This window comes from Colletes latitarsis, chromosome 10 (genome assembly GCF_051014445.1).
Source record: "Colletes latitarsis isolate SP2378_abdomen chromosome 10, iyColLati1, whole genome shotgun sequence".
NCBI lineage: Eukaryota > Metazoa > Arthropoda > Insecta > Hymenoptera > Colletidae > Colletes > Colletes latitarsis.
In genome coordinates, this window is record NC_135143.1 from 31,804,067 (window position 1) to 31,818,779 (window position 14,713).

Here is a 14,713-nt window from a genome sequence, read left to right on the forward strand (position 1 = left end):
CTGTTAGGGAACTTACGAGAATGCAGTGTTATTCGTAGCCCTCTGGTGGTAAGTTTAATATGTAATATGATGCAGTTCCTGTAGTAGAAAACCTATACTATATACTGATTCAGATGCGGAGCTGATTCTGATAATTTCGCGCCGAAGAGGCGCGGAGTGTGCAGCGAGACACGGTGGCGGCTGGTTCGAGGATACATGTATATTTAAGAAATTAAATATATTAAAAGTGGTGTTACTGATTCTATGGTTGATCGTTTTCGTTTAAACGAGAAGCTTATATATCTTACATAATTTCATTACGAATATTTTGATCGTCGTTCCAATCGACACTGTGCCCTCGTGCTCTACTGACAGAAGAATACAGCATATCTGAACCATGGCGGCCCTGAAACGAATAGTCAACCTATCGAGAACTCTTAAAACTATGACGGCTACATCTCGTCCTTGTATTCAAGCATCAAAAAAGACCTATTTCACGTACGTGAATGAACCGTCTATGCCAATACCCGACAAAGAACCTTGTTGGCTCAAAACCGTCGATGAAGCCATCGAACAAGCAGAACTAGATTCAGGTAAATAAAGACTTCCTTGCAATTCAGTTGATACCGTAATGACACTTCGAGTACATTTCCGCGATTTAATCGATAAAACCAAGTATCGATTCGCTCGATTTTTTTTGCAAGATTCTAGTTATGCATTAATTTTTTTCTTAACAAGCTAACCTTGAAGTACTATGAAAATAAATTGAAATATCAATTAAATAAAACAAGACCTTACCCTTCAAATTTATAATTTACAAGCTTTCTCTCGAGAAGATAATAAAATGCTTTTAGATACGTTTTGTTGAAATTTCGATTTCTGTGAAAGTTATTATACAAATAAGATCATACTCGCTTGTAATACGAAAGTCAGAATAATTTTGAAAGACAGGTTTACGATTATGTCGCATTGAATGCATGTCACACGTAGATAATACGTTTCGTGTTAATACTAATTTTCGCGCCATTTTATTTTTCGTCTCGAGGTATACATTTCCGATCTACATATTACAAAATCATGGATATTGTACCCAAAGAAGACGTTATCTTCAGCATACCATTTCCATTTTTTAAGCAATAACTGAATTAATCTAACTTCTTTGTGATAGCAGAATATTGTTTACAGACATCGAACGTAGCATGTAATATGTTTGTCAAATGTAATGACAGATTTCTTACAATCTTCAATAGGGTTTTCAAACTATGTACATGTATAATTATCGTGAAAATAATCATTTACACAGTTCAACTGCGATTTTAAAATTTACACAGTCTTGGATTATTGTTCACAACCAAATTGTACAATGTAAACGAAATGATAATGTTGATTACGTAACATTTTATGTAGAACATACTAAATGAATATAAATTACCGACGATTGACTTAATAAAAGTCGGGCGTAATAAGATGGGAACGGAGTAGAAGCTGGAATACCGTTATAGACATACCGAAATACTTCGCGTATAACAACATTTATTTTCGATCGGTGCAATGTTCAATGTTCATTTCGCCGCAACAATATGGCATTTACTTTTTAGATATTGCTATGTTACAGAATATTGCTTAAAATCATAAAATAATGATAGAACTTGTGCAATATTTTATATTGGGAATCTTCGTGCTAATCTTTGGTGATAAAGAATTGTACACGTGTAACTATGTAATTAAATCTACCCCACCTGTGAACAGTTCTGACATAACTACTATCAAAAATTGGAGATCATCAATTTTAAATCATACCAAAAATGTTATTTTATCGAAATAATAAAAAAAGAAAATGCAGCAACTAAATTTGTCAAGACGAAAAATTGTACATTAGATACAGGATGAGGCGATTCACGTACGATGTCAAGGACGATAACGCATATCATTTTTCATGATGTTTTATTAAAGAAGCAGTTATTGTCTTGCCACGTATTGGTGATTATCTATAAACGATATCTGTTACTATATTATAAACAACTTTGAACCATCGACAAATAAAATTTTTGGTAACATTATCAAATATAGAATTCCAAAAACATTAACACACACATATTTTACTCGATGGACTTGTTTACTACAATTTATCACAACGTGGACAAAGATTTTACAACGCGTTATAAAATTAGCAAAGTTAATATTTAAGCGCTTTATATGAAATAATACTGCATTTTTAATTTCGATATGCCTGTTAATCGTATCTTTTCCCCCTCGATCAGAGTAGTAACTTTTACGATGAAATAAAATTTCGATGTAAATATAATTTTTATTAGAATTCTATATTATCGATTGATTTCATATGATAGGGTGAATAAATGATTTATTATTCTTAATTTGTACGTTTCGTTTGTTAAATAGATCTAGTGCGCGAGATTTTGTGCTCTCCTGCCAAGAAGGGGAATGATTTGAGGTCAAGGTTTAAATACCTGCAGTAGCATACAAACAGAGGCTTATTTTAATATCGAATATCCCTCTAAAAATTCTAACAAAAATCACTATGAAAATTATGTAATTTTTACATCAGTATTTACCTACAGCGTATTTTTATACTCTGTTGATCGATATTAAATATGTTGTTTTTTGATGTTTATATAATCTTCTTTGTTTATTATTCTATAGATAATCAGAGTTGCAATAATATATTTTCCTTAAGTAAATCTAACCATATCTATTTCGTTCTATAAATAGCACATTACACGATGCATAAAGCATTTCCATTGTCCTACTTTATGTTCTATATGTTTCGTTATACGAACCGTAAAATCGATGAAATATTTGTATTTTTCACTTCGAAATGCATTAAATTGGAATTATATTTTCAGAACTATCTTATCTGAAAGTTTACCGATGAACGTGAAACGATGATATTAAAGATTTTTAATTTCGACAAAAGTATGATGTCACAGAGCGAAGGATATAATTTATTTACCCTGATTACTTCAGTTCTTAATAAAAAAAATTTAATATTTTGACTCGTTAACTTGCACAATTTAATTTGGAAGAATATACAAGGTTATCCGAGATTTCTGTAAATCTTTTCATTATTTTATTATTTTGTTCGGATCAACAACAGAAATATACATATAAGATGGTCAAGTTAAGTGGGACACTTTGTATATTCTTTTTTCTTTTCTTTCCTCTTGGAATGGAACATGAGGAACCGACGACTAGGTTGAGGTAGATAATTTTGGTCGCTCAAGGTTACCGAACAGCTATTCCCATCACATTGTTAGACTACTTTGGCGTTAATGCTGACACGCACACACACGCGCGCGCGCGCGCATGTTTAGTTTCTCTGAATCGAATTACAAATTATAAACAAAACAATATTGTTCCCGTAATAATGGAAACGTAAACAAAAAGAATAAAGTTGTTGTTTTACAGATCAGGTGGTGTTTGTTCAGGGAGCAGCAGCAACACCTGTTGAATCTTTGAGGGCAATGACCGAGTATGGTGTACGATGCGACGTCAGAAACGTACGATTATATCATATGCATCTCGAAGGAGCTGCCCCGTTCGCAAAACCAGAAAATGCAAGTACGTTATTATTCAAAGTAAAACATTAAACTTTCTTTTACAAGAATCTCATGTAATGTCAAAGTAACTGGAATGACATTGACATTTGTTAGATATAATTTTCAGATAGTATATCGCTCTCGAATGTGTTAAGCAATATCGCGATAAGCTTGATTAATTTAGATTTAATTCTTAATAAAGATAGCAGTTAACGTACGATGTAATTTTCTGCTTTATTTCTGAACTGCTTTCTGATAACAGAAACAATTTTTAATCGACAAAATTTAGTATTAGGTGGTACGTGAGTGATATAAGCCCGGTTTTCACAAGTCTAATAATAAAAACTGATATAGTATAATACATGGTTAATCTTCTATTAATCTTAATTAGAATTATAATTTAAAAAGAGAATGGTTACTAGAAGAGTCGGATTACAGTACAGATCAATTAGAGATTTTAGCGAAAGTTAATCGTGCATTACTGTAATCGAAATATTTAATTAGAGAAAAATATCTCTATGCATTATGACGCTTGGTATATAGAACATTTTAGGTCCGTCAGCTTATTCATCGGGGGTAACGTGCGAGCGGCTGTTCAAGCTGGAACCGCCGACTGTGTACCGATTTTCTTGCACGAGATTCCACGATTATTTAAGGAGGGATACGTTAAACCTGACATCGCTCTTGTCCATGTCTCGCCTCCCGATAATAACGGATATTGTTCGTTCGGCACTAGCGTAGATTGCGTGAGATCAGCCGTGAGCCACTCCAAATACATCGTAGGTAAATTTTCAAATCTTTCTAACTCTACCATTAACCATGCACTGCGTAAAAATTAATTTTTAACAAGTTCTTTCACGTGGTAATTTATAGCGCTGGTAAACAAACACATGCCAAGGACATTCGGCGATGCCAGTATTCACGTTAGCCATTTGGACTTTGCCGTGGAACATCATGTGCCGCTACCGGTTCATCCTGTGAAAGCGCCGTCGAAGGAAGAGCAAGAAATCGGCAAAAATATTGCCGAGAACTTAGTAGTAGACGGAGCCACGTTGCAAATGGGTATTGGTAGCATACCAGACGCGGTGTTATCGGCATTGAAGAATCACAAAGATCTTGGAATTCACAGCGAAATGTTTAGTGACGGTGTGGTTGATCTTGTACATAAAGGATGTGTCACGAACAATCGGAAAACAATGCACAAAGGTCGAATCGTCGGTTCGTTCTGCGTCGGCTCTCAAAAGTTGTACGATTTTATGCACAATAATCCGTTCATAGGTGAGTATACTTTGATAGAAGCATACGTGTAATTAAATTTGAATAAAAAATAAAGGGACAAACCAACGAATGTTACAGAGATGCTTGTGGTGGACTACGTAAATGATCCAAAAGTAATAGCTAAGCAACCGAACATGACAGCCATCAACTCGTGTATCGAAGTTGATATTACCGGACAAATTTGCTCGGATAGTATAGGGACTAAAATGTATTCTGGATTCGGAGGACAATTAGATTTCATCACGGGTGCAGCAATCAGCGACGATCGTTGCGGGAAGCCCATTATTGCATTACAGTCCGTTACCTCGAAAGGTGAAAGCAAAATTCAACCTGTTTTAAAATTAGGTACGTCAAAATTCTTCTCTCGCAACTGTTTACACTTATCGATAGAGCATTAACAATAACTAATTTAATTTTAATTTTAATTTCTTTGTTCCAAGGTGCTGGTGTTGTTACGAATAGGGCGATTGCTCGATATGTTGTTACAGAACACGGAATTGCCAGTTTATTCGGTAAAAGTCTTCAGCAACGAGCGTACGAACTAATTCAAGTCGCTCATCCCGATCATAGAGAGTCTTTGGAAAAAGCAGCATTTGAACGTTTGAAGGTTATGCCAGCGCCTTAAACGTTTCACTAACAAAAAAAAAAAAAATCACCAACAAATTCTAATAGCATTTCGCGATAATTTTCTACGCACAATAAACATCTACATTTGTGCTCAAAGACCGACATCGCAAACTATTTATCGAATTTCGTTCAATTTATACCTTCTCGCCGAGAAAATTAATATACCGTATAGAACTGTAATGATCAAAAGCACCCGAAAACAGATTTTTAAAGATTGTGTATAGAAAACCAGGTTTGGAGTAAATACAAGAAGGTCTTTTTGTTATAAACGATCAGGGGAATTACTTGTCCCTAAAGAAACCTGAAAATGCGTTTATTTTGAATAGCTATTTAATATTAAAAGCATCAACCGAAAACAGTATATACTTTAAAGTTAAAATAACGATGATGAATAATTTTTATATAAAATTTTAAAACGTTCCTCTGTATGATGCAATTATTCTAATAATTGAAGGCACATCGCATTTGAAGCAATAAATTAAAAATGAAATGTACATACTCGTACTAATTGTTACGATTATTTTTTACCACCTATGACACGTAGTATAGGGTGTGGGAAAATGTATCATATATTTTAGCAAGTTTGTATCGAAAAGATTGAAAAATCGAAAACCGGTAAATGCGACGTTCAAATACTAATCGTGGAGATGGCAACGGATCTAGTGTGATCTGACGTGAAATGACATTTGAGTTATGAAATCCTTTAGATTATGTGTCATCTAAATTTCGACGTAATTGCCTTTTATATTCTACTCCATCGACGAACTTTTGCAGATTTTTATCATTTACACAGTTTCTGACGTGTCATATACTCTACGACAAAATGTTTGGTATAAATTTTCGTCGAAATGTGGAATCAGCATTTGGTAAATTTGTACCGAAAAAATCGTTCAACATGTGTGGTTTAAAGTATATAAGAGAACCTTTGAACCCGTTGAAACGATGTCCACGATGGGTATGCGTAGAAGATGCGATAAAAATCATAAATTCAGGTATTTACGATGATATTTGTTTAGTTTGAGTATTTAAATCGAATCGTTGAAAAGATAAATTCTACGTATAAAATAGCAACCTACCTAAACTTTATAACAAATTCACATTAATGTTACTTGTTAAATTCTTGCTTACAGAGCATTTAGTTTTTATACAAGGCGGCGCAGCAACGCCTATGGAATTAATACGCGCTATGACCGAACACGGTGTCTGCAATAATCTACGCAGTGTACGATTACTTCATATGGGTCTCGAAGGAGACGCACCGTTTGCAAGCCCTGAATTTCAGAGTACAGTATTCTGCGATTCTCAATTACGGGCACAATACAGTTCCCGCTGTCCAGCATGATCATGAAGGTGACGATTGTCTTTTAGAGCACTTCAGGTCCGTAAGCTTCTACATTGGAGCTAATCTCAGAGAAGCTGTTAATGAAGGCAGAGCCGATTATATTCCAATATTTCTTCACGAAGTACCAAAGCTTTTTTACGAAAGAAGAATCATTCCCGACGTTGCGCTAATTCACGTCAGCGTGCCGGACGCGCGTGGTTTTTGTTCTCTAGGTGTAAGCGTAGATTGCACGCGTGCTGCCTTAAGTTCGGCGAAAGTTATCGTTGGTTAATAGATGATCATTAATAATTAAACAACGGTTACCGATTAATTGAATTAAAAATTATTTTTCCACTTTGATGTAGCCCAGGTTAACGAGCATATGCCGAGATCGTTTGGGGACACGGTAATTCATTCGAGTCACATTGATTGGGCCGTGAAATACGATTGTCCTTTGCCATGCGTGGCAAGTACTCCGCCAAATGAAATTGAACTAGAAATTGGGAAGATCATAGCGCAAAGACTGATAGACGATGGAGCAACCTTACAACTCGGCATAGGCAATATTCCCGACGCTGTTCTCTGCTCCCTCGGTAATCATAAAGATCTAGGCGTTCATACTGAGATCATGGGTGACACGATGGTGGATCTGGCAGAACGCGGAAATATTTCCAATAAAATGAAAGTGAAACACAGAGGACGTATGGTCAGTTCCTTGGCAATTGGTACCAAAAGGGTGTATGACTTTTTGCACAATAATCCATTCGTAGGTATGTGTGAAATTTTTTACTAGCGTTTCTAATATTTTCCTTACTCTTGCTCATAACTCTGTCTTTATTTACTTAACGTAGAAATGCTTACGATCAACTATGTCAACGATCCTAGAGTAATATCGCAACAACCGAAAATGACTGCCATTAATTCCTGCATAGAAATGGATATTACTGGTCAAGTATGTTCAGACAGTTTAGGCTGTAAAATGTATTCCGGTTTCGGAGGACAACTCGACTTCATTCGCGGTGCTGCAATGGGCCAAGATGGTCGGGGAAAAGCTATAATTGCGTTCCCCTCAGTTACGAGCAAGGGGGAAAGCAAAATTCAACCTGTACTTAAACTTGGTACGAAAACAAATATCTTGCGTTATTTACACGAAATTATTTTTCTTAAATTTACACCAGTTCTTTCAATATTATACTTTTTAAATACTATTCTGATCGTTTGTTTAATAGGCGGTGGAGTTGTAGTGACAAGAGGACACGCGCATTACATAGTCACAGAGCATGGCGTGGCTCAACTTTTCGGTAAAACATTACGCCAAAGAGCAAATGCGTTGATTCAAATTGCTCATCCCGATCATAGGGAATGTCTCGAAAAGGCTGCATTCGAAAGGCTTAAATCTAATCCGACTAAATATTTGTAATCGACGTATATAAATGTAAGTTACACGTTGTATAAAACCTAACAAAAAATTTAATCTTGTCGTATATGCAAAAGTTTGTCATGCAAATTTTGATTAATCTACAAAATTTTCGTACGAATTAAAAAATGTATAATCTAATTTATAACACCTTTTCTATACAGTTTGAGCAAATATATTGCTGATTGTTATTTGAAAGATATTATACAAAATAAATATTGTATTTGTACAAACATAAGTTTTTAATTTATAAATATATTGCATGCTTGATATTAAAGCTCTTGTCTTAACTAAAAATTTATACCTTCGGGTAACGTCCCTTCTCGTCGTCTTTTCTCTACGTTTTCATAATATTCGGAAAAATTCACGTAAGGCTTGATTCTAGCATTTCTGTCCGTCAATCTTGTACCGGGTGGATACATATCCGACGTTGTGGAAGTTTCACTTGTCGATGTATCAAAATTTTCATCCGTAACTCCAGTACTAGAATAATCTTCATTCTCCGGTATCGTTGTTATCGGAGCTGTTTCTACAATTGGATTAAATCTAACCGATTGATTAGTTGGACTTTTCAATGCATGGGGAAGCGGAAAATTAAAATTTCGAACAAGAAGAGTTATGTCATCTCGTTTACCGGTGGTCACTGTACTTTGAGTGTTACTCATATTAACATCATGATGAATTCTTACAACTTTGTCTACAACAGCTTGAGCAACTCCCGTCAAGGTAGACTGTACACGAAACTGAAATGTATTTTATACAAATACAAAAGTGTGTTGCCTCCTGATAAATTGTATAATTGTCAGTAAATAATTTTTTACCTGTTCGACTGCTATAAGAGCTAATTCTTTATTAACTTGATCGGTACCAGTTGCTTCTTCTAACGATTTATAAAGACCACGAGACATAAGTAATAAAAACCTACAGGAATCATCGAGTTCTATCCCACCATGAATTTCAGGTTCGGCAATGATAGGCTCCGCTGCGGCGGACGCTAATTCTTCGAATTCTCTATATTCTCCTTTAACAAGATAATTTCCAAGACAACGCGTATTTTCCTGATTTCCAAGATGTGATCCTTCGATATAAATTGTTTATTATTTATAAATAAAACGAAAACAGGTTGTAGCGTTATCGAAATACCTTGCCTTATGGAATCAATATCCAAACCTAAGTGAGATAATCGCAACAATTCATCTTCGTTCCGTAAATCATGATCCACGCTTAACTGTATAACTCTTAAAACTTGATTACTGTCCGTTTTACATAATAAAGCTCTACTGTCACCAACATTGGAAACATACAATCTTCCACCATACACAAGAGCAACAACTGCACTTGTGCCTGTCGATAGTTCACAGTTTAATGAATTTAATTTATCAACCTGTATAAAAATGCTCTATGTAAATATTTATCATTTTTGTTAGTAAACTTTGTCGATAAACCGAACGAACCAAGTGTGGAAATTTTTGGTATGTTTCGTACGAATTTAATCCATCGGGTATATCAAACTGTAAGCTAGTTCGTTCAGCCAAAAGATCACCAATGGAATCTAGATACCCTCGTTCTACAGCTATAAACGCCTGTCTGGAATAATGAGTTATTAAAAAAAAATATAACTGCTTTGTAAATCATATTTTATCTTTATGCCTGTTTAATTATACACTTAGTTACGTTAGTCTACATACAGATACGATATACATATGTAACAATTGTTTATAAACGATTCACATACATTGTAAGATTTGTATTACAGCATCTACATAGCTAATATTCTTATTGTTGGTTTAATAAAATATCTATATTATTATCTATATTATTATTTAAATACAGTATTATTCATCTGTATTACAATTAAAACATGTAATAAAAGCTTGCAACGCTGCTAAAAAAGCTTACTTGCCAAACAGTTAATGCAAATAATATAGGCAGAAAACTATTGAATTTCATTTTTATAAAAATATGACTTGTATGTAGACTTTTGTAACTAAGTGTACATTATTACCTAAGAACTTCTTTGATCTCTTCATCCGTTGATTTTCCATTCAACTGCCCAAGTAAAATCTCTGCAGCCATTCGTTGCATAGCAAAATTTGCTGCTTTTGTCCCTTCGTGACCATCGAACACTCCATAAAGGAACGTTGTATCGTCGTAACGGCAATGAAAACTGCGATCTTCGAATGGGTGTTCCTCTTGTCTATATCCATCCTCGCGATAAATTTGATTCGTAGAAAACCCTACTCCTAAACAAGTATTTGAAAATTGTAAATATTTACGTACATGTACATTTGTAGGTTATGCGGTCTATAATAGTAAACTCTTACACACCAGATTGCTTGCAGACTGGTAAATCATCCGTCCAACTGTATTGGCTGTCCTGAAAAGGCATTAAATTAGGGCGTTCTGCCCTAGTTGGCATTGTTAGAGATATAAATTAACTTTGATGAAAAATTTCAACTGATATTAGGTATACGGACTTACGTTTGTAACATATCGACTAAATATCGATATGAGTCGATTAAAAATACGGCTGAGAATCCGAGAATCTGTAGCAATCGATCGAGCTTATTTGAAATAAGCGCCAAGTATAAACTGGGACGCGGCTCGTATCTTAATTACATGTAGGTATAATCTGTGAATATACAGGGTGTTCGGCCACCCCTGGGAAAAATTTTAATAGGAGATTCTAGAGGCCAAAATAAAACGAAAATCAAGTATATCAATTTATTGATGGAGGCTTCGTTAAAAAGTTATTAACAATTAAATTCGAAAATTTCAAATCATTCTGAAAACATTATTTTTAGTTGCGGGGGTCAATTCCAATCATTTTTGGTCATTACACATACCTCCGAAATCCTACCCATTTTCTAGAAAAAAATTCAGTATTGGCGGAACTTTAAACGTTAATAACTTCTTAACGAAGCCACCATCAAGAAATTGGTATTCTCGATTTTCGTCTTATTTTGACCTCTAGAATCTCCCATTAAAATTTTTCCTAGGGGTGGCCGAACACCCTGTATTTGCACACATACGAAATGAAATTATGTTATTAAAAACAAAAGCAGTTCTTATCCTACCTGCCAAATTACATAACATTTAGGTTCATCAACACTATAAATTTTCGTAACTAATAAAGAATAAAATCAACTGGTACTGGACATATAATTACCAAGCACCATAAAAACTTGACAAATTACCCTTGAAATATTAATGAAACTAACATTTATTAAATCAACAAAAAGTTATAAATCATTAAACAGGTTATTACGTATTATATATTTATTTAAATCTTGATTCTATTAATTGATAAGTTCATTTATCTCTATAGATAGATACTTTACAGATACAGCAAAATATTAGTTTAAAATATCGCTGATACCTTCAAAGAATAAAGTTTTCTTTTCTTAAGTATTCGCTTTTTTAACATTCTTACGTTACATTTGCTCTTATAAAGAAAAAAATGCGTCGAAATCCACGAGCCGATACCGGTCTTACAAAGACGCAACAACTCCGTCAAGCAAGGGCCGCCGCTTTGATACAAGATTCAGAAAAAAAACGCGAAACAGAAATAAAACAAGCAAACCCATTCGGACGACGAAAGAGGGTGGTAATGCCTGAGCCAAAGAAGGTGGATTTTAAAAAGCCAGGATTGACCAAAGCAATGTTAGCTAGAATGAAACACGCAGAGAAATTTATACAAGAATACGAACGCAAAACTGAAGCAACAGTATCTAGTGACCGGGTACCTAAAAGAACACCCGCTCCAATAGGAGGTGATTCCAGGTCGCGACAGTAGTTAAATCTGATTTAAGCGAACAATTGTAACGTGTGTTAAGCAAATGAGCATTTGAATAATTTTTTAATCTTTATAATGTTCATCGTTCGTTTAAAGTAAAAGCAATATTTCTATAGTACGAGGTTTCCATTACCATACACAAAATCATTTTTAATTAGGATGGGTAGAGAAAGATTATTGCAGTCCAAAGGAAAAGTACGTACTCCAGTCTCATCTCCTCCAAGAACATTACCAGTAGCTAGGAAAGATTTACTAGCTGGAATCAGCCCCATGAAGTCAAAATTGCCTCAGCAAGCTTTACCTAAAAAGACCAATGAATTAGCCAAAGCGTTAAATGCTGATGTAATCCAGGCAGAACCAATTGGCAAAGGACCGATCAGTAACATTGTGATACCTCCTGGAACAGTGAACAACGACCGTACTACAATTGTTAGTGTACCTCAATCACCTGTACAAATTGAAACAAAAATGACGTCGCAAATGGCGAATCGTTCAATTCAAATGATCAGGTGAATTTATAAAATATTTGTTTCACCTGCAATGGTAATGCAAATTCCTTTCGCTTCTAATAGTGAAACTCTTAATGAGCAAGATGCTGTAGAAGTTAAAGCAGTAAACAACAAACTATCAGAATTACAACAGGCTAGACGAGATTTTGTTATTGCTGTGGCAAATGTTGGTGGAAATGTTGTTAATATTGCGGATGAAACTCCTCCTCCTGATCTTTCTTTTTTGAGCGATAGCAGGTAACCCAGGTTATCTAAATAATTACAGAAGTAATCCTCTGATTTTTAAATAAGTTGTAAAATGTGTTATTTTGAATAAGTTTTTTCTATGCATGTTACGGGTGCTATAACAAATTTAAAAATCATCAAAATTGGAGGTGGTGCCCCTAATGTAAATAATTACCATTATATCTATTAATGATATTTACGTAGATCCCCTGAGTTAGACAATGAATTTCTCCAAGCACAATATGAAAATGTTCCATCGGATGTTCTATATGCTCGTGAACTCATGCAAAGAGCTCTAGTTGATATGGAAGAGAGAGAAGCAGCCAGAAGATTGGAAGAAGAATTTGAAAGAATAGCAGCTTCCGAATACATGCCAGATGATTTACAGCTCAATGTTCCTTTTGAAGACCAACTTTACCAAGATAAAGATACATCTTGGGAAGAAGATGAAGATATTGGCACAGCTATGCCACATCCATCTAGACCAAGAGCTCATAAATCTCCCGATCCAATGGAACAAAAAAGTTATCCATACAAATCCTTTGATATAGAGGAACTTGAAAGATTTTTTGATCTTCAACGGTATCCTCCTTGTCCAAAGTGCGGACCGCCATCAGGTAGAGAAGGGTTACATCCTGATTTATGGGACTTGGCAGATCCATGGTACCGATCACCTGTACAGCCTGACATGCCAGATCTCATGGAATTTGATCTAATTGACTTTTAAACTAATAATAATCAAATACTGACCTTCTTTATCTTAATGCCACCACATTTTACCACAAATAATTCCTTGTAATAATTCACTGTAAAATATTCATATCTTATGTAATGTAAAACTGCTATACACATGTAAATAATAATAATAATAATAGCAATGATTATTTTTAATTTAGACTTATCACACATGTAACAAAATTTTTTACTTAATGATTACCGAATACACAATAAAAACAAAATAAAAATACAATTAATAAACAAATATAATACGAGTTAGAAATAATGTTTATTCTTTATTAATTGTGTTTCATTCTTTCAATATAATTATGTGTCTAATATATGACTAATGATCAATATGTAATTAGTAAAATACGGTTACTTATTGAAATTGAAGGGAAATGAAAAATATTTCGAGTTATAGGGATTCAATAATCAATTTCAACTAGATAGGTACTTAAAACAAAAAAAACAAGTACACTGAAAACTATATGTTCATTAAAAATAACAATTCGATACTTTTATATTCTATTTAAATTTAAAGTCGTTTTAACTTTGTAATGAGTACTTTTTAAGATTTCAAAACTCAGCGCTGATATCGATAAAATTTATAATTTTGCACTGCTTTCATGGATCATGTTCTTTTTTTAAAACGACGGTATTATCGATTTCTACTAAAACAGAAACAAATTACTGGCAATTAATGTTTACTAGACACCGCTCAGGCCATCAAAAGTCCGCGAATTCTTTTTCAAGTCGTAAAGTCAGTTTATATGTATGTGCAAATTCGAGTTGAAGATGATAACTAGCACTATCTAGTTTAATTTTTACTTATTTTTCGAATTATTCAGATTTTAGAAAATAGAAATAAATTAAGATTTGACCATATATGACTCATAGAGCTTCCAACTGCTTCAAACTCAAAGAATTCAAGTTATACATATGTGGGAAAATGTCACCACGTATCTCCAGGCTCCAGGAAGGGGGCTCAGGAGAATGGTTAAATGAATGCGTCCAGCGTAATGGTAACAAAGGAACTGTTTATTGCAAAATAACTGGTACGCGTGGACACGTCTGCACGCTATGAGAGCTGCACAAAGGCCGGCTCGTCATCAGACCGCCATGCGGCATGCGGCTTTACGCCGAGCACAAGTTGTGCTGCACAACATGGCTGCTTCCCTCACTCTCGCAGCTAAAGTGAGAGAGAAGACCGCAGTCCCTACATACGTATAGAGGTTCATCTACTCCATCTATGACACGAGAAATGCAAACGAATAATATTAATAA

General features: G+C 34.5%; 4 protein-coding genes across 6 annotated transcripts; 3 read left to right on the forward strand and 1 right to left on the reverse strand.

Annotated features, from left to right (window-relative positions):
* The first annotated feature begins 128 nt into the window (after positions 1 to 128).
* Positions 129 to 5,945, forward strand: LOC143346407 (succinyl-CoA:acetate/propanoyl-CoA:succinate CoA transferase). The gene is made up of 6 exons (XM_076774476.1): positions 129 to 572; positions 3,406 to 3,558; positions 4,080 to 4,319; positions 4,410 to 4,814; positions 4,893 to 5,159; positions 5,255 to 5,945. The coding sequence occupies exons 1-6, from the start codon at positions 377 to 379 to the stop codon at positions 5,437 to 5,439; spliced, it is 1,446 nt and encodes a 481-aa protein (XP_076630591.1). The 5' UTR covers positions 129 to 376; the 3' UTR covers positions 5,440 to 5,945.
* Positions 5,946 to 6,086: 141 nt separating this feature from the next.
* Positions 6,087 to 8,196, forward strand: LOC143346408 (succinyl-CoA:acetate/propanoyl-CoA:succinate CoA transferase). Its single transcript, XM_076774477.1, has 6 exons — positions 6,087 to 6,433; positions 6,572 to 6,724; positions 6,810 to 7,049; positions 7,128 to 7,532; positions 7,614 to 7,880; positions 7,992 to 8,196. Exons 1-6 carry the CDS (start codon positions 6,265 to 6,267, stop codon positions 8,180 to 8,182), a joined length of 1,425 nt encoding a protein of 474 aa, XP_076630592.1. The 5' UTR covers positions 6,087 to 6,264; the 3' UTR covers positions 8,183 to 8,196.
* A 129-nt stretch (positions 8,197 to 8,325) lies between these two features.
* On the reverse strand, positions 8,326 to 13,029 carry LOC143346404 (TGF-beta-activated kinase 1 and MAP3K7-binding protein 1). Of its 3 annotated transcripts, XM_076774470.1 has the most exons (8): positions 12,179 to 13,029; positions 10,661 to 10,725; positions 10,508 to 10,587; positions 10,185 to 10,422; positions 9,634 to 9,766; positions 9,323 to 9,563; positions 9,001 to 9,257; positions 8,326 to 8,922 (listed from the first exon to the last, which is right to left on the reverse strand). In XM_076774470.1, the coding sequence occupies exons 1-8, from the start codon at positions 12,245 to 12,247 to the stop codon at positions 8,470 to 8,472; spliced, it is 1,536 nt and encodes a 511-aa protein (XP_076630585.1). In that variant the 5' UTR covers positions 12,248 to 13,029; the 3' UTR covers positions 8,326 to 8,469. The 3 variants fall into 3 exon arrangements, with proteins under 3 accessions (XP_076630585.1, XP_076630586.1, XP_076630587.1); XM_076774471.1 differs by lacking the exon at positions 10,661 to 10,725 and having other exon boundaries at positions 10,508 to 10,556; XM_076774472.1 differs by lacking the exons at positions 10,661 to 10,725; positions 12,179 to 13,029 and adding an exon at positions 12,109 to 12,138 and having other exon boundaries at positions 10,508 to 10,556.
* On the forward strand, positions 12,246 to 13,436 carry LOC143346149 (uncharacterized). The gene is made up of 3 exons (XM_076773955.1): positions 12,246 to 12,484; positions 12,548 to 12,721; positions 12,914 to 13,436. Exons 1-3 carry the CDS (start codon positions 12,246 to 12,248, stop codon positions 13,434 to 13,436), a joined length of 936 nt encoding a protein of 311 aa, XP_076630070.1.
* The last annotated feature ends 1,277 nt before the right edge of the window (positions 13,437 to 14,713 follow it).